This window comes from Heterodontus francisci, chromosome 23 (assembly GCF_036365525.1).
Source record: "Heterodontus francisci isolate sHetFra1 chromosome 23, sHetFra1.hap1, whole genome shotgun sequence".
Taxonomy (NCBI): Eukaryota; Metazoa; Chordata; class Chondrichthyes; order Heterodontiformes; family Heterodontidae; genus Heterodontus; species Heterodontus francisci.
This window is the reverse complement of record NC_090393.1, coordinates 61,185,488-61,210,748: the sequence shown is the minus strand read 5'-3', so window position 1 is coordinate 61,210,748 and position 25,261 is coordinate 61,185,488. Positions and strand designations below refer to the sequence as shown.

Here is a 25,261-nt window from a genome sequence, read left to right as displayed (position 1 = left end):
GCGGGTACCCATAGCGACACCTTTTACTTGAAGGAAATGCATGGAGTTGAAGGAGAAGTTGTTCAATGTGAGAACAAGTTCAGCCAGGCGGAGGAGGGTGTTGGTGGATGGGGACTGGTTGGGTCTCTGTTCCAGGAAGAAGTGGAGAGCCCTCAAACCATCCTGGTGGGGGATGGAGGTGTAGAGCGATTGGACGTCCATAGTGAAGAGGAGGCGGTTGGGACCAGGAAACTGGAAATTGTCAAAATGACGTAGGGCGTCAGAAGAGTCACGGATGTAGGTGGGAAGAGACTGGACCAGCGGAGAAAATAGATAGTCTAGATAGGAAGAAATAAGTTCAGTTGGGCAGGAGCAGGCTGACACAATGGGTCTGCCGGGACAGTCCCGTTTGTGGATTTTGGGAAGGAGGTAGAAGCGGGCTGTCCGGGGTTGCGGGACTATGAGGTTGGAAGCTGTAGAGGGAAGATCTCCAGAGGAGATGAGGTCAGTGACAGTCCTTTGGACGGTGGCTTGATGTTCGGTGGTGGGGTCATGGTCCAGAGGGAGGTAGGAAGAGGTGTCTGTGAGTTGGCGTTGAGCTTCTGCAAGGTAGAGGTCGGTACGCCATACAACAACAGCACCACCCTTGTCTGCAGGTTTGATGACCATGTCGGGGTTAGACCTGAGAGAACGGAGTGCCTCAAGTTCAGAGGGGGGCAGGTTAGAGTGAGTGAGGGGGGCAGAGAAATTGAGACGACCAATGTCTCGCCGACAGTTTTCAATGAAGAGATCAAGAGCGGGTAAGAGGCCAGGGTGAGGGGTCCAGGTAGAGGGAGAATGCTGGAGGCGGGTGAATGGGTCTGCTGGTCGGGGGAGGACTCCTGGTCGAAGAAGTGAGCCCGGAGGCGGAGGCGACGGAAGAAGAGCTCAACGTCATGCCGAGCGCGAAATTCATTGAGGTGGGGGCGTAAGGGGATAAAACTGAGACCTTTGCTGAGTACAGAACGCTCAGCATCAGAGAGGGGGAGGTCAGAGGGTATAGTGAATACACGGCAAGGGGTCAGATCAGAAGGGGTGGGGTCAGAGGGAAGTGAAGCGGAAGGAGGATCTGGAGGGGCATTAGTCCCCATCAGCTGCTGGAGCTTGCGTTCCTTAACACCTGGTCCAATCTGCACCTTCTCCTTTGTTATCTCTTGCCCAACCCCCACCTCACTTGTTTATAATCTGTGACTTTTCTAATATTTGTCAGTTCCGAAGAAGGGTCACTGACCCGAAACGTTAACTCTGCTTCTCTTTCCACAGATGCTGCCAGACCTGCTGAGTGAATCCAGCATTTCTTGTTTTTGTATTCATTAGCCTATTTCGGCACTGGGAGTAATCTGGAGATTATTACCTTTGAAGTCCTGCTTTTCAATCACTTTCGCTTCTAGCTCCCTAAACTCTGCCTGCAGGACCTCATCCCTCTGTCACTGGTGCTGAAATGGACCATGACATCTGGCTGTTCACCCTCTTTCCCCCCCCCCCCCCCCCCAAATATCTTGTAGCTACTCAATGACATCCTTGACCTTGGCACGAAGGAGGCAACATACCATCCTGCAATCACATCTGCGGCAGAAGAAGTGCCCGTCAGTTTTCCTGATCAAATGCCCTATTGCTCTTCCCCACACCCTATGCAGCTGAGCCACCCACAGTGCAGTGGACTTTACTCTGCCTGCACTGCCCAGCAGAAATCAAGACCCTTAGTAGTATTCAGAACTGAATGAGTGGTTGGAGAGAGAGAGATGGACTCTGGGGACTCCTGCATGAGCTGGCTGGCAGTAACCCATTCACTCTCTGCCTGCACTCTTAAGCTGCAGGGTGACCATCTCCAACAATGTACCATTCACAAAACTCACCTTTGTGGATGCACCATAATGACACCAGCTGCTTCTCAAGCTCTGAACCCTGAAGCTTGAGCAGGCAACACTTCATGCACAGGTTCATCTAGGCCACAAGCAGGATTTCCTACATGTCTAAAGATATGCATTCCACAAGGCCACACCTTTACTTTCTAGACTATGGAAAAACATTACTGTAAGCCCACTCTAACAATTAAGAGTTTCTGGTGCTGCCCCACTTGTAAGTACCCTGGCAAAGATTCCATCAGACTATCAATTGACCCAAGAAATGAAGAAACTACAAGTTCATGTACCATACGTTGATAGCAGATTGCAGAGTTCAATATGAATGGAACAAGTTGTTAAGGCACTAGAAAAAAAAGGGACCTGTGGCTTTCAAAAACAGTACAAAAGCAAGGCAGTTATGATGAAACTTTATAAAACTCTTGTTCAGGCCCAGCTGGTGCAGTGGGTCCCATTCAATGTACCACAGTTTGACAAGATCAAGAGCTTTGGAGGGATGTAGGAGAGATTTGCCTGCATGTTTAGGATAAGGTTACATACAAAAGCAGCTAGGATTGTTTTCCTTATAGCAGAGTAAGTCAAAAGGGAGAAATAATTGGAGTTGAGTAGATCAGGAAAAACTTCTCACGAGGACACAAATGTAATAATTTCTGTGGGGGGGGGGGGGGGGGTGGTGCGGTGGCAGGAAGAGTAGATGGGGCATTCTTTTATGCAGCCAGTTACGATGGTCTGAAAAAGGTTCTGGAAACATGGTTCATAGTGGGGTTGGGGTGTTAAAGCTACAGGGCTTTGGGGGAAAAATGACAGGACTGGGACTTATTCAACAGCTGTGCCAGTGCCAGCTCTTTGAAACAAAGGGCCAAATGGCAAACCTCTGTGCAATTAAAAAAAAAAAAGAAAATATCCAGAGGGTTGGAGACCCAAATCTAGCAGTAGAACTTAAAAGTATATCACACATTGCTAGGACACTGAAGTCATTGAATGTTGAAATTAGTAAGCTAACATGATACCCACACTCCAGAAATATTTCCCCAAACTAGAATTGGAAAGTTTCAATGCTTTGTTACTAAAAATTGATTTGTTTACAGGACTTATGGAATAGAATCTAAGTTTGAATTCAGCTTTGTTTGATGTTTTGGGAGGAATGCATATGAGGGCCAAGCTTGCAAAAAATGACATTTAAAAAAAATCAAAACAAACGTCACAATTGAAAACTGGACAGGTGATGCCAAGTCCAATAGGGAAAACCCTCAAACATGAAAAGGATGCGTTGAAGAAACAGCTAAAAAAACCTAATTCCATCCCAAATGATATCCCAAGCAAAATTTGTAAGTGGAGAAAGATAGTAACCAAAAGCAAGCAGCAGGTATTAACTGAAGCAGTAATGTTGGATTGAAATGAGAAAACTTGGAACAGTAACCCTTAAAAAGTAGAGAAGGGTGGGTCCTGGAGGGATATTCATGATAGAGCACAATAAAATCAGTTGACAATGTACGGAACTAGCATAACTACAGGATAAACAGAGGTAGCACTTAAGAAAAAAAAGGGGAGACAAATTCAGAGATGAGGAGGAACTTGTGATTAGTGCTCAACAGGCCAGTTAGCAGAATCCAAAATTTTGTTCATTCAAAAGGCACTTAAAATGCTGCAAGTTTGGGAAGAACAAGCACTTGCACAAAAATAAGCATCTCTACTAAGCTGAAGAGCTAGTCTCACTGGTCTCAGCTGTTCATCTGTACAGCCCATAAACTTAGACCAGGTTCCTCACTGTGTTACATAGAAAATAGGAGCAGGAGTAGGCCATTTGGCCCTGAAAGCCTGCTCCGCCATTCAATATGATCATGGCTGATCATCCAACTCAGTAACCTGTTCCTGCTTTCACCCCATACCTTTTGATCCCTTTAGACCCGAGCTATATCTAACTCCTTTTTGAAAACATACAGTGTTTTGGCCTCAACTGCTTTCTGTTGTAGTGAATTCCACAGGCTCACCACTCTCTGGGTGAAGAAATTTATCCTCATTTCAGTCCTGAACGGCTTACCCTGCATCCTTAGACTATGAGCCCTGGTTCTGGACTCCCCCGCCATTGGGAACATCCTTCCTGCATCTACCCTGTCAAGACCTGTTAGAATTTTATAGGTTTCTATGAGATCCCCCTCATTCTTCTGAACTCCAGTGAATATAATCCTAACCGACTCAATCTCTCCTCATACCTCAGTCCCGCCATCCCAGGAATCAGTCAGGTAAACCTTCACTGCACTCCCTCTAAAGCAAGAACATCCTTCCTCAGGTAAGGAGACCAAAACTGCACACAACATTCCAGGTGTGGCCTTACCAAGGCCCTGTATAACTGCAGTAAGATATCCCTGCTCCTGTACTCGAATCCACTCACTATGAAGGCCAACATACCATTTGCCTTTTTTACTGCCTGTTGCACCTGCATGCTTACCTTCAGCAAATGGTGTACAAGAACACCCAGGTCTCGCTGTATATTCTCCTCTCTGAGTTTATAACCGTTCAGATAATAATCTGCCTTCCTGTTTTTGCTACCAAATTGGATAAACGCACATTTATCCACATTATACTGCATCTGTTTTGCATTTGTCCACTCACTCAACAAGTCCAAATCACCCTGAAGGCTCTCTGCATCCCCGTCACAACTCACCCTTCCACCATTTTGTGTCATTTGCAAATTTGGAGATATTACATTTAGTTCCCTCATCTAAATCATTAATGTACATTGTGAATAGCTGGGGTCCTAGCACCGATCCCTGTGATACCCCACTAGTTACTGCCTGCCATTCGGAAAAAGACCCATTTATCCCTACTCTTTGTTTCCTGTCTGCCAACCAATTTTCTACCCATCGCAATACACTACCCCCAATCCCATGCGCTTTAATTTTATACACTAATCTCTTATTGTGGGACTTTTTTGAAAGCCTTCTGAAAGTCCAAATAAATCACATCCACTGGCTCCCCTTCATCAACTCTACCAGTTACATCCTCGAAGAATTCTAGTAAATTTGTCAAGCATGATTTCCCTTTCGTAAATCTATGCTGTCCGATTCTACCACTGTTCGCCAAGTGCTGTGCTATAAAATCTTTGATAATGGACTCTAGAATTTTCCCCACTACTGACATCAAGTTGACTGGTCGATAATTCCCTGCTTTCTCTCTACCTCTCTTTTTAAATAGTGGGGTTACATTAGCAACTGTTCCAGAATCTATAGAATCTTGGAAGATGACCACCAATGCATCCACTATTTCTAGGACCACTTCCTTAAATATTCTGGGATGCATACCATCAGGCCCTGGGGATTTATCGGCCTTCAATCCCATTAATTTCCCCAACACCATTTCTCTACTAATACGGATTTCCTTCAGTTCCTCTCCCTCACTAAGCCCTGTGTTCCCCAACATTTCTGGTATGATATTTGTGTCCTCCTTTGTGAAGACTGAACCAAAATATGCAGTTAGTTGGTCAGCCATTTCTTTATTCCCGTTTGACTGTAGGGGACCTACATTTATCTGCAATTTTTTTCTCCGCATACCTATAGAAACTTTGAGTTAGTTTTTATGTTCCCCACAAGCTTGCTCTCATACTCTATTTTCCCCTTCTTAAATCAATCCCTTGGTCCTCCTTTGCTGAATTCTAAATTGCTCCCAATCCTCTTCCTTGGATCTAATGCTATCTCTAATTGCCCTTGTAAGCCATGGTTTGGCTAGCTTTCCCGTTTTACTTTTGCACCAGATATGGATAAACAATTGTTGCAGTTCATCCATGCACTCTTTAAATGTTTGCCATCGCTTATCCACGGTCATCCCTTCAAGTAACGTTTCCCAATCAGTCATGGCCAACTCACGCCTCATACCTTCGGAGTTTCGTTTACTAAGATTCAGGACCCTGGTCTCAGAATCAACTACGTACTCTCCATCTTGATGAAGAATTCTATCATATTATGGTCACTCATCCCCAAAGGGTCTCGCACCACTATATTGTCGATTATTCCCCTCTCATTACACAATACCCAGTCGAGGAAGGCCTGTCCTCCTGTTGGTTCCTCAACGTATTGGTCCAGAAAACCATCCCGTATACACTCCAAGAATTCCTACTTTACGTTAGAGACCAATTTGATTTGCCCAATCTATATGCAGATTAAAGTCACCCATAATTACAGATGTTCCTTTATCGTATGCATCTCTAACTTCCTGTTTAATGCCATTCCCAACATCACTACAGGTTTAGGGGTCTATATACTGTTTTAACCCCTTAGTGTTTCTCAGCTCTACGCATACAGATTCCACGTCAGAGCTAATATCTTTCCTCACTATTGCGTTAATTTCCTCTTGAACCAGCAATGCAATCCCACTGCCTTTTGCCTGTCCTTCCTAAATATTGAATATCCCTGCATGTTCATTTCCCACCCGTGGCCACCGTGCAGCCAGATCTCCATAATCCCGACTAGATCATACCCGTTTACATCTATTTGCACGATTAATTCACCCGCTTTATTGCAAAGACCATGAGGTCTGTAAGTTATTGAAGTAGAAAAAAAATGCCTCTCCTGTTGAGGTGTGAAAGTACTCAAGAGTCTGAATATTAGACAAAGCCTTTGGCTTACTGACAGCATTCCCAATTACTCCTCAAAATCACATGGGTATTTTGGGGACTCCAGAACCCCTCATACAGGACTAACCACCCAAACTGTTAAGGATAGTTGTGATCATGGAACACATTCTCATGGCTCAGTCATTAAGCCTGTCAGAATCATATGGCACAGATCATTCAGCCCATCAAGTCTAGGCCAACTCTCTAGGGAGTAACACCGTCAATCCCACGCCCCAGCTCGTCTGGCGTAGCCCTGCATTACTTGCAGGCGGCCATCCACCTTCCTCTTGAATACGAATACGATTATGCAAGGGATGTGTGTCAAGATACATTGGTCATATACCCCAATTATAGCTGAACCACAAAAGCAACACTAAAAATTGACTAAATTTGAGAAGACAGTGAAGGGCACAGTTACTATTTTGTATACTCCATTTGTAGTTACAAAAAATTCATGACAGAATTAAAGTACTCATTATACATTTCATACTCCATTGTGATTTGCAAAGTCAAACTTTAGCTTGCAACACATTTGCAGAGATACTGGTCAATGCAACAGTATAATGTACATGCAACCCAATTGTGTAAACCAACACGTTGAACAAATAATAGATCAGGGCAGATGAAGGGAGTTATTCACCTCAACTCCACTAAACTCAGTTCGAAGATCAACTTCCTTCACATGAGCATGTGGATGTGGATTTAAGGCATACGGATAAAGGTGGTACAACCCACAAATAAAACGACATTAAGTGAACGGATTCTGTCCAAAGATGGTGGAGATGGGGAAAGAAATGGATGAAGCAATAAAACAGACTTCAAGAACCAACCCCAAACCCAGATTCCTGCTTCCATTTACTATCTAGTGATGTTGGAACACTTAGGTGTGAAAACGAGAGGAATAGGAATTACTGCGATGCCTTCTGAAGTTGATTAGCCTGTAAATATTGAAGTGCATAAGAACACTATATAGTTACTTCAGCAAGATATTGTACTCCAGCAGTGGAGCAAGTATCTCCAGACCTGGGGGGGGGGGGGAAAAGAGGGTAAAGACAAAACTTAAGTGGAGTCTGAAGGGAAACAAAGCCAGCCCAGAGATGTTCAATATGGTTCAAAAGGAAAACTGTCTTGAGTCAGAAGATTGTGGGTTCAAGCCCTCCTAGGAGGAGAGAAAGGAAGCACAAAAATCCAGATCACTTTCAGGGCAGTTCTTAGGTTTGAGGTGCTGTTGAAGAGGCCCTGTCTGAACTCAGGTGATCAAAAAGTCCCATAGGATCTTTTTAAAAGCAAGGGATTTCTCCCATGTGCTACCCAATATTTATTCAACGAACACAAATGGTTTATCTGCTCATCACACTGTTGGCTGCTGCATTTCCCACATTATAACAGTGACAACACAGAAAAATTGAATTGCCTGTAATAGCACTTTGTGATGTGGTGTGAAAGGCACTGTATAAAAATAGAATTTCATTCACCCAATTTCAGCTATTCTATTGCTTTGTGAGCACATTTGAAAGCTGACAGCCGTGTCAACTTAAGGTTAAGTACATTGTACTAGATGGTGTAAACATTACCAAGCTCAGCAGAATACATTTAATACAGGATACAATTGCTTCAGGTGTCAGTGTATGGGGACTATCACTACAAATAGGAAGTGCAGCATTGCTGGCAAACATTCAGATTAAAGAAAAAAAGACAATATTGAGGGGTGAAATTTTATTGTCATTTGGAAATCAACTTGTGCTTTACCCTCCCCTAAAACAGCAAATTCCAGAAAAGTCAGATTTCTGGACAATACAAAGCAGTGCTCCTCATTGTAGTGAAGGGACTGTACATTAAATTGGGATAGGTGTAAGGAGACTGAGGAGAGAAAAAAAAGCATTTCATCCACAGAACAGAAAGGCACACAAAATAAAGTTACTTCCCATCAGTTAATGCACACAAAAGAGGCAACACTGTCCATACTGGTGCTACAAGGGCTAGCACCCCCTACTGGTAAGCAACTGTAGGATTCCAGAGCCCTCAGCCACTGGTTTCCAAAAAGAAAGTTACTATAATCAAGCCCCACACTGCCCCTTTGTGGACACTAGAGTCAAGTAGCAGAGTTGGGAAGACTTCATGCTGACGGCCTTCAGTTCCCAGCCCAACAGCGACATAAACCTGATCAGGTCTGGCCTAGTTTTTCCCCCAACCAAAAAAAAAAACTTTACATACAGGGTCTTTTTGCCTTTTCCTGCTCCCAGTATTAAAACAAATCTAGTATATACACACACACACACACCACTCCCTGTACAGCAGTGCCTGCTTTGTTCCCACCTACTGGTCACTTTACTGACAGACCTGCTCAGGAACCATGTAGTGCATTGGAAATTAAAACTCCCTCAAAAGTCATTCATGCTGCAAATTCCACAAAAAAAAAAATACAAAATATATTTCAACAAAACTGGAGTACAAGTGTCATTGCATCCTTCCAGCAGTGTTTTATATACAGTCAAAGTCAGCCACTGCAGATGCTTATGTACAGATGCAAGCAGTGTTATTTTACACGAGTTTCTGTACACGAGGTCTATACAATTCCCATGGCAGCTTATAATGCTCAAAATCACAACCATTTTGGCTGCATTTTCACTGAACATTGAGATCACTGGACTCGATCTAAAAGTATCCAATGTTTAACGCAGGCTTTTCCCCTACAGACTAACTGACTGATCAGATCATTCCCACTTTGACTGGTACTTCAGTTATGATACCCAGCTGGTGGTGCTCCCAAGTAGCTTTGTCTCCGTCAGTAGAGAAGTCAGAATAAGGGCCAAGAAACACTGGGGTAAATGAAAAAAAATCCATTTCCAGGGACACCCCCACCCCTGCATTTGGATACCTGCAGATGCCTTATTAAAACTCTTTGCAAATATCGTGTTTTATATTGCTACACTTCTATTGATGGAGTTCAAGTTCATCCACACTGATAACTTTGCTGGGCATAGACGGTAACGGCTGCTGAAGAACGTCATTGCCAAACCACTTGGAGAGATTAACAGGGGATCCGCTTCTCTGATGGAGGGGCCGCAAAGTGGAATTCTGCTGGTTCAGATGGAGGTGGGCTCCAGGTCCTTGGCCACCTGCACTGGGAGACTGCAGCACTGAGGGGAAGCGAGAGTTAGATTTAAAATAAAATTACACGTGAACTGAAACTACTTAACGAGTTAAAGACACTTCAGGTCAGTCCCTAGAAACAGGTTCCTTTACAACAGACTTGAAATTCCAACCTCTCTCTAAATAGTCTAAAACTTCAGGCTACAGCAGTGATGGGATGCAGGTTCAGCTCAGGAGGTCCTGCAGGGAAGCACTGAGGCAAGGCAAGAATGTACTTTAAAAAGGCACTTGTGTACCTCTGGTTGTCGGCAGCAAGTACGCACCACCTCAGTAGAAGCATACACACCCCTAAATGGTGCACAAGCCTGACAGCTTGAACAGATTTGAAGAGGGGCAAGAATGTAACATCTATAATTTACATTTTCAGATAGTGAAATAAATGATTTGAAAATACTTGAGAAAGGTTTAGTTTCTCCATAATTCACTGAGTTTTTCAGGGTCAGTGAGGCTGTTTAGCAGTAAATATGAACTTAGGAAACCATTTTAAAAATCCAGTTACACTTCAGGCAACAAAGTTTAACTTTAAGGCTTTTTACGGTGAGAGCAGGAGCAGAAGAGCAGTTCTCAAATTCAACTGATGCCCCATGGATTGTAGTCTGGTCTCGACAACACGACCTCTGGAGAATCATGGAAATCCAGAAATTACTGTCAGTGATCGTTATTCTGTGCAATGCACAGACACCAGATGTTGGTCAGTTTCAGTGGGCTAGTGACAACACAGGCAGTTTCACCTTAAATACTATGTCAATACCCAGGCTTTCAACAGGAGAACATTCACTGAGAGATTACTCAACACTTGGGAAATGGCCAGTGTCACAGGCAGCTTCCTGCAGAGCCCCAGTGCACATTTATGCTTGAACAGTTCAGCTCTGACCACCAGGGACACAGCCCAGCCTGCCCTCAACCCACCTTCAATATCAAAGTGGGAATTACCAGTTTATCTCCTGTGCCTGCCCCTAGCCTCACCAACCCACCACCACCAGCCCCCCTTCCAAGGCCCAAGGCATTGAGACCGACTGTTGCATGCCAGCTGAGACTATCTCCAACCCCCCAACTACCTACCTGAACAAAGACCCAGAACTAAACCAGAAACCACACTACCAAGTCAGCTTGAACTTCAATTTCATACATATACAGACTTTTGTTTTTTAAAAAAAAACATTGATATCCAAAAGGCTTGAAACTTCAAGTTAAACAAACTGAACTCATTACCTTGTCTGATCATGGCCAGGTGCTGCAAGGGTGTTGCAGGTGCCTGAATCTGTGCCGTTGAGAGTGTAGCCCGAGGATTCAGCAGTGGAAGTCCACTTGTTGGAAGAGGGTAGAAAGTCTGCCCAAGGAGTGTTGGAGGGATGCTCTGCAAATGAGAGAGATCCATGCCTGATGGAAACATACCTGTCAAGGTAGATGCAGGAAGCAAGTGGTACACAAGTTTCAGATTTGCTAGTTAGTGGTATACAATTCTCTTAAATTTAGTTAAGCACAGAAACAGGCCAATCATGTCTGCACCAGCCATCAAGCACCTATCTATTCAAATCCCATTTTCCAGCACTTTGCCCATACCCTTGCATGCTATGGCATTTCAAGTGCTCATCTAAATACTTGTTAAATGAGCTGAGGGTTCCTGCCTCAACCACCCCTTCAGGTAGTGCATTCCAGATTCCAACCACCCTCCGGGTGAAAAATTCTCCTCAAATCCCCTCTAAACCTCCTGCCTCTTAACTTAAATCTATTCCCCCTGGTTATTGACACCTCCGCTAAGGGAAAAAGTTTCTTCTTACCTATCCTATCAATGCCCCTCAATTTTGTATACCTCAATCATGTCCCCCCTCAGCCTTCTCTGCTGAGGAAAATCCTAGCCAGTCTCTCTTCATAGCTGAAATGCTCCAGCCCAGGCAACATCCTGGTGAATCTCCTCTGCACCCTCTCCAATGCAATCACACCCTTCCTATTGTGTGGTACCCAGAATGGTACAGTACTCCAGCTGTGGCCTAGTGTTTTATACAGCTCCATCATAACCTCCCTGCTCTTATATTCTATGCCTCGGCTAATAAAGGCAAGTATCCCATATGACTTCCTAACCACCTTATCTACCTGTGCTGCTGCCTTCAGTGATCTATGGACAAGTACACCAAGGTCCCTCTGATCCTCTGTACTTCCTAGGGTCCTACCATTCATTGTATATTCCCTAGCCTTGTTAGTCCTCCCAAAATGCATCACCTCACTTCTCTAGATTAAATTCCATTTGCCACTGCTCCACCCAGCTCACCAGCCCACCTATATCACCCTGGAATCCAAGCCTTTCCTCACTATTTACAACACCAATTTTCATGTCATGTACCAACTTACTGATCATACCTCCCAAATTAATGTCTAAATCATTAATGTACAGTATGAACAACAAGCATCCCAGCACAGATCCCTGCAGTACACTGGTCACAGGCTTCCACTCAAACATCACGCTCTGCCTCCTGCCACTAAGTCAATTTTGCATCCAATTTGCCAAATGGCCCTGGATCCCATGGGCTCTTACCTTCTTAACCAATCTCCCATGCAGGACCTTATCAAAAGGCCTTACTGAAGTCCATGTAGACAACATCAACTGCTTCACCCTCATCTACACACCTAGTCACCTCCTCAAAAAAAATTCAAATCAAGTTTGTTAGACATGATCTCTCCCTGACAAAGCCATGCTGACTATCCCTGTCTTTCCAAGTGGAGATTAATCCTGTCCCTCAATTTTTTTCCAATAGCTTCCCTACCACTGATGTTAAGACTCACCAGTCTGCAATTACCTGGCTTATCCCGGCTACCCTTTTGAATAAATGGTACCACATTCACTGTCCTCCAGTCCTCTAGCACCTCTATGGCCAGAGAGGATTTGAAAATGAGTGTCAGAGCCCCCATCTCCTCCCTTGCCTCAACAGCCTGGGATACATCACATCAGGTCCTGGGGATTTATTTATTAACTCAGCATGGTTTACTGGTGACCTCAGCTGCTTCGTGTTCTGTGCAAAAATCAGAATATCAAGTTCAACACTGCTGGGAATTGCAGTTCACAGACAATTCACTTCCCACTAGGCAAGACTCTTCCTTCCCATTCAACCTGCACCAGATACCAGTTAGCTCAAGAAACCCCAACTCCCCTTTGGTGGCCATTTCTACCATGAACTACAGAATCACAGCAAGTGAAGACAGAGAAATAATCACAATAGTAACCCTCCAGTTAGAAAATTAGATAACCATTTCATTTTCATGCTCAACGGCTTCCCCCTCCCCCACACTTGCCTGCACCCTAACCAGAAGTTACTAGTGTGAACTCTTCCTTCCCACCCCCCCACACCACACAAAACTGGTGCTAAATTAATGGCAGTTTTGTACCATTATGGTCACTGCACCAGAGGACACAATATATAAGCAGGTGGGACGGGAACAGGAAAAGGAGATTACAATTGCATGTGGTACCATATTAGGATATTGTGCCCGATAACAGAGGCCTTCAAGGCTATTACAGCCATTCATGAAAAGTTTGCTCAGAATACAATAGGGTCAGTCTTAAGGGACTCCTTTCCAGTTCTGTAGAAAGATTCTAAAAATATTTTTCTTTTAGGTACTGAGGAACTCCACCTTTAATATTTTCCATTTATGTTTGCAAACAATAAGGTTCCAACTCCAATATTTCATGCAAGTCATTTCCATCCTGGCCAGGTGTGGAGCAAATACTTGCATAAAGAAAATCCTTCCTCTCCATTGAAGGCTTCCCCACTCAAAAATTGATAGGAAAAAATGGCTGGTGATCCAAGATGGAGTAATTCAATGTTTCACTCACCTGCATGGAGAAGTGCTGGATGCAACTGCTGTGGTGACACGCCTTGTGCCAACATCCTCTGAACTACTCCTGGTGGCAGGTGAGGGGGAGACTGGCGCACAAGCGGAACATGTGACATGATTGGTACAGGACAAATAGGACGAGGAAAGGGAGATCCAGGAACTGGAGAAGCCCTGCTGGGAGTTTTCCTTCCTGTAGATCGGGGTCTGTAGTCTTGATCTTTGGGGAAACGCATCTGGTTTAACTGGGGAGTTGTACAAGCAGATCTGTGGTAGGTTGACCTTGCCCCTCCCATAGGAGATGCCCCTCTGTCAGTGTTTTCCAGTGGAGAGCTGGGAGACAGATGGTCTGCAAGTGGAATTAATGTACTGTGAAACACTAAACTGACAAAGAAATGGTTCAAAATATTCAATACATTCCATTAACAAAAACTGAGAATAATCCATCTGTGTGGCTTGCTAGGGAAGTTGAGGATAGTTTAGATTTAGAGGCTTACAACATTGAATATTTGTAAGCCTGAGGATTGAGTTTTAAAACCAGGTGAGCAGGTAGTCACAGAGTGTAGCCAATTTGGGACAAGGAGAGATGCTTACAGGTCATGAAAATGATTTCTTTGTTAAAAGATATTTAAGGAATTTATGGTTAAGCTGAATATTGGACCTTTATAAAGAGCCATCAAGAGGACTGAGAGCTGGATTGCCAAGTGTATCTGGTTGTCACATGACTCAGATTGGAGAAAGAGCTGAAACCCTGTTAACAGGGGCAGAAATCCTTTTGATTGGGCATACCCAGTAGTAGCAGAGAACCTGGATGGGGCAGAAAACTGGCAAGTTTTCTGGTTGTGGGTGTGTTTTTCCTTCCAGAGTGAGAAAGTAAAGTCTGTTACAGAAGGAGGAGAGAATTCCAAGACGACAACCCAGCTTGCTTTCCAGCAATTCCCCAAAAGACTGAAGTCCATTGTGTTAACTCATCTTGTACATAACATTATAGGAGCAGGCCATTTGGCCTCTCAAGTCTGCCCTGCCATTCAAAATCATGGCAGATCTGCCCCAGACCTCAACTAGTGTGCTAGCTCCTTATAGCCCTCAACTCCAATATTGCAAAAATCTACCTCTTCAAATACTTTGTGATCTAGCCTCCACAACTCCAGGGTAGAGAATTCCAGACAGACAATCACTACCCTCCAAGAGAAGAAATTCCTTCACATCCAAGTTTTAAATGGAGGACCCCCTAGTTTGAGATTCCCCCAGGAATGGAAACATCTTCTCAACATTTACCCTGTCAAGCCCCCTCAGAATCTTGTACATTTCAATAAGATCACTCCTCATTCTAAGCTCTAATGAATAAAGGCCTAACCTGTTTAGCCACTCTTGATAAGTCAACCCCTTCATCCCAGGAATCAGCCTAGTGAAACTCCTTTGAACTGCCTCCAATGCCAGTATATCCTCTCAAATACAAGGACCGAAACTGTACCGAGTACTCCAGGTGCAGCCTCACCAACACCCTGTACTGTTTTAACAAGACTCCTATTTTTAAACTCCAACCCCATAGCAATAAAGGCCAAAATTTCATTTGCCTTAATTACATGCTGCATTTGCATGCTAACCTGTGTTTCATGCACAAGAACACCCAGATCCCACTGTGCTGCATTTTTTTGAAGTCTCTCTACATTTAAAATAATTGTCTGCCTTTTGATTCTTCCTACCAAAGTGCATGACCTCACTTTCCTACACTGAACTCCATCTGCCAAGTTTTTGCCCACTCAACCTATCAATAATCCCCTTGCAGATTCCTCATATCCTCATCACATGCCTGTCCACCTATTTTCGTATAGTCAGCAAAATTTAGATATGTTACACTCTGCCTTCAAGTAATTAACAGATAATTGAGGTCCTTGTGGCACTCCACTAGTTAAGTCTTTCCAACCTGAAAAAGACCCATTAATCCCGACTGTCTTCTGTAAGTTAAGCAATCCTCAATCCATGCTAATACATTACCCTCAATACAGTGAGCTCCTAGCTTTATTTTTATTAATTGTTACAGCACAGAAACAGGCCCATCGGCCCACCGAGTCTGTGCCGACCATCAACCACCCATTTATACTAATCCTACATTAATCCCATATTCCTACCACATCCACACAATTCCCCTACCACCTACCTATACTAGGGGCAATTTATAATGGCCAATTTACCTACCAACCTGCAAGTCTTTGGCTGTGGGAGGAAACCGGAGCACCCGGCGAAAACCCACGCAGACACAGCGAGAACTTGCAAACTCCGCACAGCAGTACCCAGAATCGAACCTGGTTCGCTGGAGCGGTGAGGCTGCGGTGCTAACTACTGCCCCGCCCAATAATCTTGTGCAATAATCTTTTTTGTGGCACCTCATCGAAAGTCTTCTGGAAATCCAAATACACTACATCTACTAGTTCCCCTTCATCAACTCTGCTTCTTGGTTTCCTGTATTTGAAGAAAGCCTGCTAAAAATAATTCAATGCCACCGAATGAGAGCTGTTTTAAGGGGGATCTTGGTGGCCTGTCTGCATGTACTCAGAGGTCAGACTGTGTGCGCCAGTTTTGGTGAATGCTTGATCTGCTTGTGTCTTCAGGAGTGGGCAAGCAATCTGCAAACAGACTTTTGATCCAAAAATTATTTTTTCCCGTTAACCAGTATACATGTGTGCGTGAGTGAGAGATGCTAGGGTGAAAAAGGGGACTTTAAAAATTTTAATCTAAACGTTTATGGTTTTACTGGTTAAGACTTTTGTTGTTCAGTAAAGTGTCCTATTCTGGGAAAAAAGTGTATACAATTAACCAGATCGATAAGTGGGAAAATTTAAATAGATTGTGACTTGTGGAGAAGTGGGGCTGAATTAACAGTGCACTCCTCCCGCCTCAGTCGTAACAAGGTGCAGGGCAGAATACTCTAGTATTTGTATTCGTGTTTACGGAGGAAAAAAGAATGCTGAAAAAGTATTAGCAGAAGCCAAGATAGTAGAGGTAATGGATGAGGTGAAAATTGATCAGCAGTATGTACAGGAAAGGTCGGCTATGCTTAGAGTGGGTCACCTGGTCCAGAGTGGCAAATGTGACACCCTTTAGAAAGGGTGTAAAAGGACATTCCTAGTAACTACAGGCCCGTCAGTATAACATGAACAGTGGGTAAGGTTTTAGAAACAAACTGCAGGGGGAGTGGGAAAAAATAAGTCTTGCTACATTTGTATAGGGCTTTGTTGAGCCCACACCTTGGAGTACTGGGAGAAGTTATAACCTCCATATCTAAAAGGAAGGATATACTTGTCTTGGAGGCAGTACAGCAAAGGTTCACAAGAGTAGTTCCTGGGATATGGGGGAGGGGCGGGTTTGTCCTGAAAGAGGTTGAGCAAACTGAGCCAGGTTTTTCCACATTCAAGATTCTGAAGGGGCTCGACAGGGTAGAGGTCGTTTCCCTAGCTGGTGAATTTAGAACTCGGGCAGTTTCAGGATAAGGGATCGAGATGAGGACAAACTTCAAAAAATGTCTGTGAATTTTGGGAATTCTCTACCCTCGAGAATTGTAGTTGCTTCATGGTTGAGTATATTCAAGGCAGAGACAGATTTTTGGTGTCAAAGAATATGGAGCAGATGGGGAAAGTTGAGATGAGGCTCAAGATAAGCAATGATTGTCTTGAATGGCAGAACAGGCTTGGGAAATTATATGGTCTTCTGCTCCTATTTGTGTCCTTATGCTCTATAAAGAGAGAAAACAATCTAGCTGGCTGCAAGCTAATTTTTATTTTTTTAAAACAGATCTGCAAAATGTTAAGGTAATTAGGGAAGTCCAAGGAAACCATTAAAGTTATGAAAGGTTTATTTGAAATTTACATAGTGGAATTGTTCTACTCAACTGTAGAGAAGCTGGACTGAGAAAGTTTGTTACTCCATATCCATTTATAATGAAGGGTCAACATGCCCCAAGCAGATTAGATGGCAGTTAGAATACAAAAAGTTGGAAAATTAAATGCTTTTGAAAAAAAAGGTAGCTGAATTTGAAATTTCAATTACTAACACCAACAGATTTGAACCAACCAACTGCTGTACAATTGGTATTAAGTGTGTATGAGAGAACATGCAGCACCATTACTCCAAAATGCAAGATGTGCAGAAGCATGATTTGGGAGGAGCAAGTGAAGCAAATTACATAATTCAGAAGTTGAATAATTGCACTTGTAAATCCAGCAATGAACTGGCTCAAACAGAAAGTATCTGTTGTGTACCAATTTGACTGAGAGGCCAGTTACAGGGCTAAAAAGCACAACTGGCAAAACATTAGACAAAAGGAAGATCAGCAGGAGCTCCCACTCACTCACCTGTCTGCTCACTTGTAGTTGGGGGGAGGCAGGGGCAGCATAGGTGGAGAGGTACAGGACATATTAAAATAAACTAATGCATTTAGTGCCATCCAATACCTTCGATTAGGCTGTGTCCGTCCTCTGCACAGTCTTTCACAGGATGGTTCTCCTTCCCATCCTTGCCCTTATCTTTGCTTTCAAACATCTTTCGAATTACTGAGGTAGGAGTGAATGACGGAGAAAGCTTAATTTGAGAGGGGGAGGTGGAGAAAAGAAGAAAGTCAATTAAAGTTATATACAGACTATTTGTCGTAACTAATCTAGGTTGCATTCAGTGAGTAGTCCTAATCCCATGTGCCAGTGTTCTCATTTCCTTACATTTCCCCCTTCCAACCTTTTGAAATGGTATGTCTAGAGTTCATTCCACAGACTAACCATTAAAAAAATGTCCATATTCTAAATTTTAAGGCATAATCTTGCATTTGAAACAGGGGGCTGTAGATCCAATTAGAAACAGTGTTTGCATCCAACTTGTCCCATCCCTTCCAGAAGTGTATCCAGGTGAACAAAATGTTAAGCATAGATTCTTACCATTTTTGTGAATGAGGAGGCTTGTGATGGCGATGCTGCATTTAGTCTGTGTTGACTGGCTGGCCCAGGTGATCGGCTAATTCGCTGCTGCCTAGAACCAGGAGAAATGTTAGATGACCCAACACAGGATGCTGCCTGAATTGGTACAGGAGTCCACAGACAACTAAAGCAATTAGTTCGAAACAACAAAGTTGCAGAAAAGAATACTTGAATATATATTGTGCCTTTCACAACTTCAGGACATGAAGGTACATTAAAGCCAATGAAGTGTAGTCACCTGTTGGAATGCAGGAAGTGTGGTAGCCAATTAACAAAGTTATACTGATTAGATATTCTGTTTGTGGACTGAATAAAAATTGGTCAGGACACTGGGGAGTTATTCCACTGCTCTTCAAAAATAGTGCCAGGGAACTTCTACATTCACTTGAGGGAGAAGACAGTGCCCTCCATCATATACAAAAGACACCAACAGCGCAGCACACATTCTGCTGACCTTCCAGAACAGATTTGTGACAGATGCGTGTGAAGTGCCTGGAGTGGGACTTTAACTGATACCGTAATGACTCAGGCAACAGTGCCACCAACAGAGCCATGGTTGACATACTTCAGGTATAAGACTAAGTGTAACCACCTGAACAGCACAGGAGACCATACAGCTCACTGTGCCTATGCCAGTTCTTGAGAGCTATCCATTTAGTCCCACTTCCCCATTTACCCTGCAAAGCTTTCCCCTTCAAGTATTTATCCAATTTTATTTGAGTGTTAGTATCCAAAACAGATCCCACCAGACTTTCAGGCAGAGTATTCTAGATCACAAGATATTTTCACACCCATCACCACCTGAGGAAAACCACTTGTGCACAAATAAAATAATTTTACTTCACAAGTTACCCTTTTAAGAATTATGACTCCAACCATTTTGGAAACTTCATAATCATAAAGGAACTTGTAGGTAAATGAAGTCACATTTAATACAAATACTTCAGCTTAAAGGTTTTGTTGCTGAAAATGGTCTCTGATCAATATTTAAATGCTCATTTTAGTTTAGGCTCTAAACAGATTGATATACTGGCTTAGAATAAAATTTATGAAATATCGATACCGAAATGTAGATTTGGACAATTAGATGAACATAAATACAAATTAGGCGGCCACTGGCTGATCAGATTGTAATCTGAACTCCAAATTCCCACCTACCCCCAATAACCTTTCAAGCCCTTGCTCATCAAGAATTTACCTAACTCTGCCTTAAATATTCAAAGACTCTGCTTCCACCACCTTTTGAGTGAGAGCTTCAAAGACTCATGACCAAGAAAAAACAAAGAATTCTCCTCATCCATCTTAAATGGGCAACACACTTTTAAACAGGGACCCCTAGTTCTAGATTTTCCCACAACAGAAAAACATCCTTTGCACATCCACCAGGTCATAACCCCTCAGGATCTCATGTTTCAATCAAGTTCCCTCTTACTCTTCTAAACTCCAGTAGATACAAGCCTCGCCTGTCCAACCTTTCCTCAGAAGACAGCCCGCCCATTCCAGATAACAGTCTAGTAAACCTTCACTGAACTGCTTCAAACACATTTACATCCTTCCTTAACTAAGCAGACCAATACTGCACAGTACTCCAGATGTGTTCTCACCAATGCCCTGTATAACTGAAGCATAATCTCCCTACATTTGTATTCAATTCCCTCACAATAAACTTTCTATTAGCTTTCCTAATTACTTGCATACTAATCTTGCGCAATTCATGCACTAGAACACCCAAGATCCCTCTGCATTTTAGCTCTGCAATATCTCACCATTTATGTATGCTTTATTCTTCCTGCCAAAAAGACAATTTCACATTTCCCACATTATACTTCATTTGCCAAATCTTTGCCCAGTCACTTAACCTATCTATATCCCTTTGTAGCCTCATGTCCTCTTCACAACTTACTTTCCTACTTATTTGTGTCATCAAATTTAGCAAACATACCTTCTTTCATGTATATAAATTGTAAATAGTTGAGGCCCCCCGCACGGATCCCTGTGGCACACCACTCGTTATGTCTTGCCAACCAGAAAATGACCCATTTAAGTCAGTTTCCTGTTAGCTAGCCAATCTTCTATCTATGCCAATGTTAGCCCCTACACCATGAGCTTTTATTTTCTGCAATAACCTGTAACCTGTAACACCTTATCAAATGCCTTCTGGAAATCAAAGTATAATACATCCACCAGTTCCCCTTTATATACAGCACACATTATTTCTTCAAAGAATTCTAATAAATTGGTTAAACATTATTTCGCTTCTACAGAACCACGTTGACTCTGCCTGATTACCTTCATTTTTTTTTTAAATAAATAAAGTGCCCTGCTATAACCTCTTGAACAGCTTCTAACACTTGCCCTATTACAGATGCCACTGATGTACAGTGGCAGTGTACACCAGCTGCAAGATGCACTGCAGCAATTCACCAAGACTCCTTAGACAAGACCTTCCAAACTTCTACCACCTAGGACAAGAGAAACAGCTGCATGGGACCACCTGCAAGTTCCCCTCCAAGCCACACCATCCTGACTTGGAACTACATTGCTGTTCCTTGACTGTTGCTGGGGAAAAATCCTGGAACTCCTTCCCAACAGCAATGTGGGTATACCTACCCCACATGGACTGCTGTGGTTCAAGAAGGCAGCTCACCACCACCTTCTCAGGGGCAATTGGGGATGGACAATAAATGCTGGCTGAGCCATCGACACCCTCACCCCATGAACGATTAAAAAAGGTAAAGCTAACTGGCCTGTAGTTTCCTGCTTTGACTCCCTCCAATTTTCAATTAAAAAAGGGACATTTGCTATTTTCCAATCTAATGGAACCCTCCCTGAATCTAGGGAATTTTGGACAATTAAAATCAACTATCTCACGAAGCACTTCTTTTCAGACCCTAGGATGAAGTCCATCAGGACCTGGGGAACTTCTCAGCCTCAACAATTTGCTCAGGACCACTTCCCTGGTGATTGTGATTTTCACGAGTTCCTCCCTCCCCTCTATTTCCTGATATACAGCAATTTCTGGTACGTTACTTGTATCCTCCATAGTGAAGACCGATGCAAAATACCTCTTCAATTCATCTGCCATCTCATTAGCCATTATTAATTCCCCAGACTCACTTTGTAGGACCAACACTCACTTTGTTAACTCTTCAACTATCTGCAGAAGCTCTTACTACGCTTTTATATTTCTAGCTAGCCAGCAGTAATTTTCCCCTCATTAATCTTCGAGTCATTCTTTGCTTTTTATATTCTGTCCAATCTTCTGACCTGCCTCCCATCTTTGCACAATTATAGGCTTTTTCTTTAAGTTTGATACTACCTTTAATTTTAGTTAAGATGGATGGTGGAATGTACCAATTCTGTGTATTCTGAAATATGCCCTTAAATATTTGCCAAAACATCTCTATTGATTTATTCCTTAACCTAACTTGCCAGTTCACTTTTGCCAGCTCTGCTTTCATGCCCTCATAATTGCCCTTAAATAAGTTTAAAAAAAAAGTCTTAGATCCACTTCTCCTCTCCCTCAAACTGAATGTAAAATTCAATATGATCACTGCTGCCTAGGAGCCCCTTCACTATGAGGTCATTAATCCCATCTCACTGCACATTACCAGTTCTTGTATAGTCTGCTCTCTGGTCAGCTTAAAGACATATTGTTCTAAGAAAGTATCTTGTAAACATTATGAAATCAAGGCTACTTTTGCCCATCTGATCTTTCCAGTTTAATATGTGGATTAAAATACCCATACTTCTTCCTCTTACAATAATTATAGTTCCGAAGGGTCACTGACCCGAAACGTTAACTCTGCTTCTCTTTTCACAGATGCTGCCAGACCTGCTGAGTGGTTCCAACATTTCTTGTTTTTATTTCAGATTTCCAGCATCCGCAGTATTTTGCTTTTATTTCTTCCTCTATACACTGTCCGACTGTGTGGTTACTGTTAGGGGGCCTTTACACCACTTCCACAAGTGACTTCTTGCCTTCATCATTGAGTCTGTACCTAAACAGCTTCTACATCCTGGTTTCTCGAACTCAAGTCATCCCTCTCTATTGCGCTATGAAAAAGGCCACCCCTCCAACATTTGCCTAGCTTCCTGTCCTTCCCAAATGTCCTGTATCCTTCAAATTTAAGGTCCTTATCATGGCCATCAGATTGCACTTATTTCTATTTGTGTGCAGTTAATCCATTTTGTTTCAAATGCTACGTGCATTCAGATAGCGCCTTTAGTTTTGTCCTTTTACTTTAACCTCTAGCCTGATCGGATTGCCCCTCCGTCACCGACTGTTCATCTTTTCCCATACTAATACCTCTCTTACATTGTTGCTACTGATTTACCACATGTTCCAAAATTTGATCCCTTGCCCTCACTAGTTTTAAACCCTCTCTACTTCCCTAGTTATGTGACTCACTTGAACACTGGTCCCAGCAGTTCAGGTGTAGACCGTCCCAACTGTACAATGCCCCACAAACCGGACCCACTACTACCACACCATGCTTAGAGCCATGCATTAATTTATCTAATCTTATTTGCCCTATGCCAAATTGCATGTGGCTCAGCTAATAGTCCAGAGATTACCACCTTTCAGTGTCTGCTTCTTAATTTGGTGTCTAGCTTCTGACTATGCAGAACCTCATTCCTTATCCAGCCTGTCATTGGTACCTATATGGACACAATGACTAGATCCTCCAACTCCCACTACAAGTTCCTCTTCAGCCCTGGGCAGATGTCCCGAACCCTGGCACTGGGCTCTTACTCTTGGCTGCAGAGAACAGTGTCAATCCTCACTATACTGTCCCCAACTATTACTTTCCTTTTTGCTCTCTCCCTGCTTGAATGGCTTCTTGTGCCATGGCAAGCTGCTCATCCACCCTGCAGACCTTTTCCACCCACAGGTTGCAAGCACATCAAACTTTAGTTGATTACTACTCTTTTCTCCATCACCCCCCCATCCACAACTAATGATTTCATACACAGCAATTGTATATTTAAGTCCATACCTGATCCTATAGCCATCCCTGCTGTGATCATGGTGCAGCTTTCCATATCCAGGTTGGTAAACATCCCCACCTGGCATGTGCAAATCCTGTGCAAAGGGAAAGCCTTCCATGCCCCCCTGTCTCATGTCCAGGTGGGATGGACTAACAGCCTAAAATGCATTAAAAATCTAGTTGAAATACAAATTACTGGAAGGAAAATTACAGCAATAGAGTTCAAAACGAAAGTTTGGAAGAGTTTTTCAGTTATGTATGTCACATTATGTATAGCTTGGAATGAGCAGATGCACATTTACACAAGCGACAAACAACTCATGATTGCAAACAGGCAGAACAGTTACTTGAATATATCAGTTTGCAAGATGCTAACGCATGATGATCTAGTCACCAGGATGTTGGTGTGGAAAATATTCACTATGGGCCTTATGAATAGATTAGCTGACTACTCCACATTAATTGCAACTACAGCCCCTTCTCAAAATTGGTCAATTAGCCACTTGCTGTTTACAAACAGCAAGTTTGCAGGAGAAGATAATTTTTCCAGGAACAGGAATCACCGTTGAGAGAAAAGTCACTCTAGACAAGCAGATCATCAAAGCCATCTCTTGACTGGTTGACATAGGTCTTATGTGCAGTAATTGGTCAGAAGTCTATTCCTCATGGGTGAAAGTCTAGGCCACAACTTAATGCAGCCTTAAGATAGCCAATTCAAAAGGGAAAATTTAACATCCCATCAGGATTCACTGGTTGGTTAAGCCATAACGAGTCTTCAAAGTCAAACCAAAACAGGATTTTTATTTTATTATTTTTTAAAAAGGAAGACATAAATGAGTTGAAGGGTTAGCAAATTTACTTTTAGTAAATTGTTTAACATTAGTCATCTTCCTGGGGTATGAAAGACAGCTTTTTATGCCAAAGCCGGTTTGAAATCAGATTCCTCATACCTGTAGAGCCGGAATCGGCGATACGTTTTTGGGCAACGGCAATCCTTGAAAGTGATCTCGAACATGTTGAGCATTTTGATCATAACCTACAGCAAAGAGCAAAATTATAAGCAGTGTATCTAATACTGCTGACTTTTTTTGGAAACTACAAATCCCTTTATTAGGTTCCGAGGCACAAGATTCACAAGAAGCATTTATGTTGGGCCTTCACTACATCAAGGGCTCAAATTAGTGTACTTTTAAGAATTGCTTTCAGGATAGCAAAGAATCCTCACCTCCTTGGAAAGTAATGGAGAAAGCCATTCAGCTCTTCTAGCTCACTCCTTTCAGAATGTTTTTGGACAATTTCCACTTCAATTATGACGTTACTTTGCAAAACTCCATCCCAATGAGCAATTTGATTTGTTCTTCAACCTCCGTATTCATTAGCTTGTTTCATGAAATTTTTGGTCTACTTGTCTCCACAATAGCAGAAATTTTTTAAAATTACTTTCTACTTCACTATTTTTGTGGGAAACTGCCAATTTTCCCAGTTCTAGTTATCTAATGTAATGGCGATTATGCTCACCAGAGTGGGTACAAGGACGTTCAAAAGAGTGGGAAGAATTTTAAATACATCAGTAGTTTACTCAACATTAGACTAGGAACTCATAGGTATTAGACAAAAATGGAAGTTCATATTTATTTCCTTAAATCAAGTACTAGAGTTGAAATCAAACACTTGACGATTTAGTAAGATAGCACTGCATAAATGAAGCACCTTCAATGTTGCCTCCACAAGGCTACAGAGGTTTCATACACCAAATTCTCTTTAAAATACCAAAGAGACTTCATGTCCAAGTACAGTACAAATATGCTACTTAAATACATCAGGATCACCAAGTAC

General features: G+C 42.7%; 1 protein-coding gene across 3 annotated transcripts in view; it reads right to left on the bottom strand.

The window, feature by feature from the left end:
• Positions 1 to 8,197: 8,197 nt before the first annotated feature.
• Positions 8,198 to 25,261, bottom strand: part of eif4enif1 (eukaryotic translation initiation factor 4E nuclear import factor 1) — a 79,629-nt gene continuing 62,565 nt past the window's right edge. For all 3 annotated transcript variants that reach the window (XM_068055393.1, XM_068055394.1, XM_068055396.1), the window contains 7 exons: positions 24,376 to 24,461; positions 23,435 to 23,583; positions 18,396 to 18,486; positions 17,922 to 18,048; positions 13,472 to 13,819; positions 10,855 to 11,037; positions 8,198 to 9,629 (listed from right to left, as the gene is read on the bottom strand). In XM_068055393.1, the coding sequence (XP_067911494.1) occupies positions 9,424 to 9,629; positions 10,855 to 11,037; positions 13,472 to 13,819; positions 17,922 to 18,048; positions 18,396 to 18,486; positions 23,435 to 23,583; positions 24,376 to 24,461 (1,190 nt within the window). In that variant the 3' untranslated portion in view covers positions 8,198 to 9,423. The remainder of the gene's footprint in view (positions 9,630 to 10,854; positions 11,038 to 13,471; positions 13,820 to 17,921; positions 18,049 to 18,395; positions 18,487 to 23,434; positions 23,584 to 24,375; positions 24,462 to 25,261) is intronic.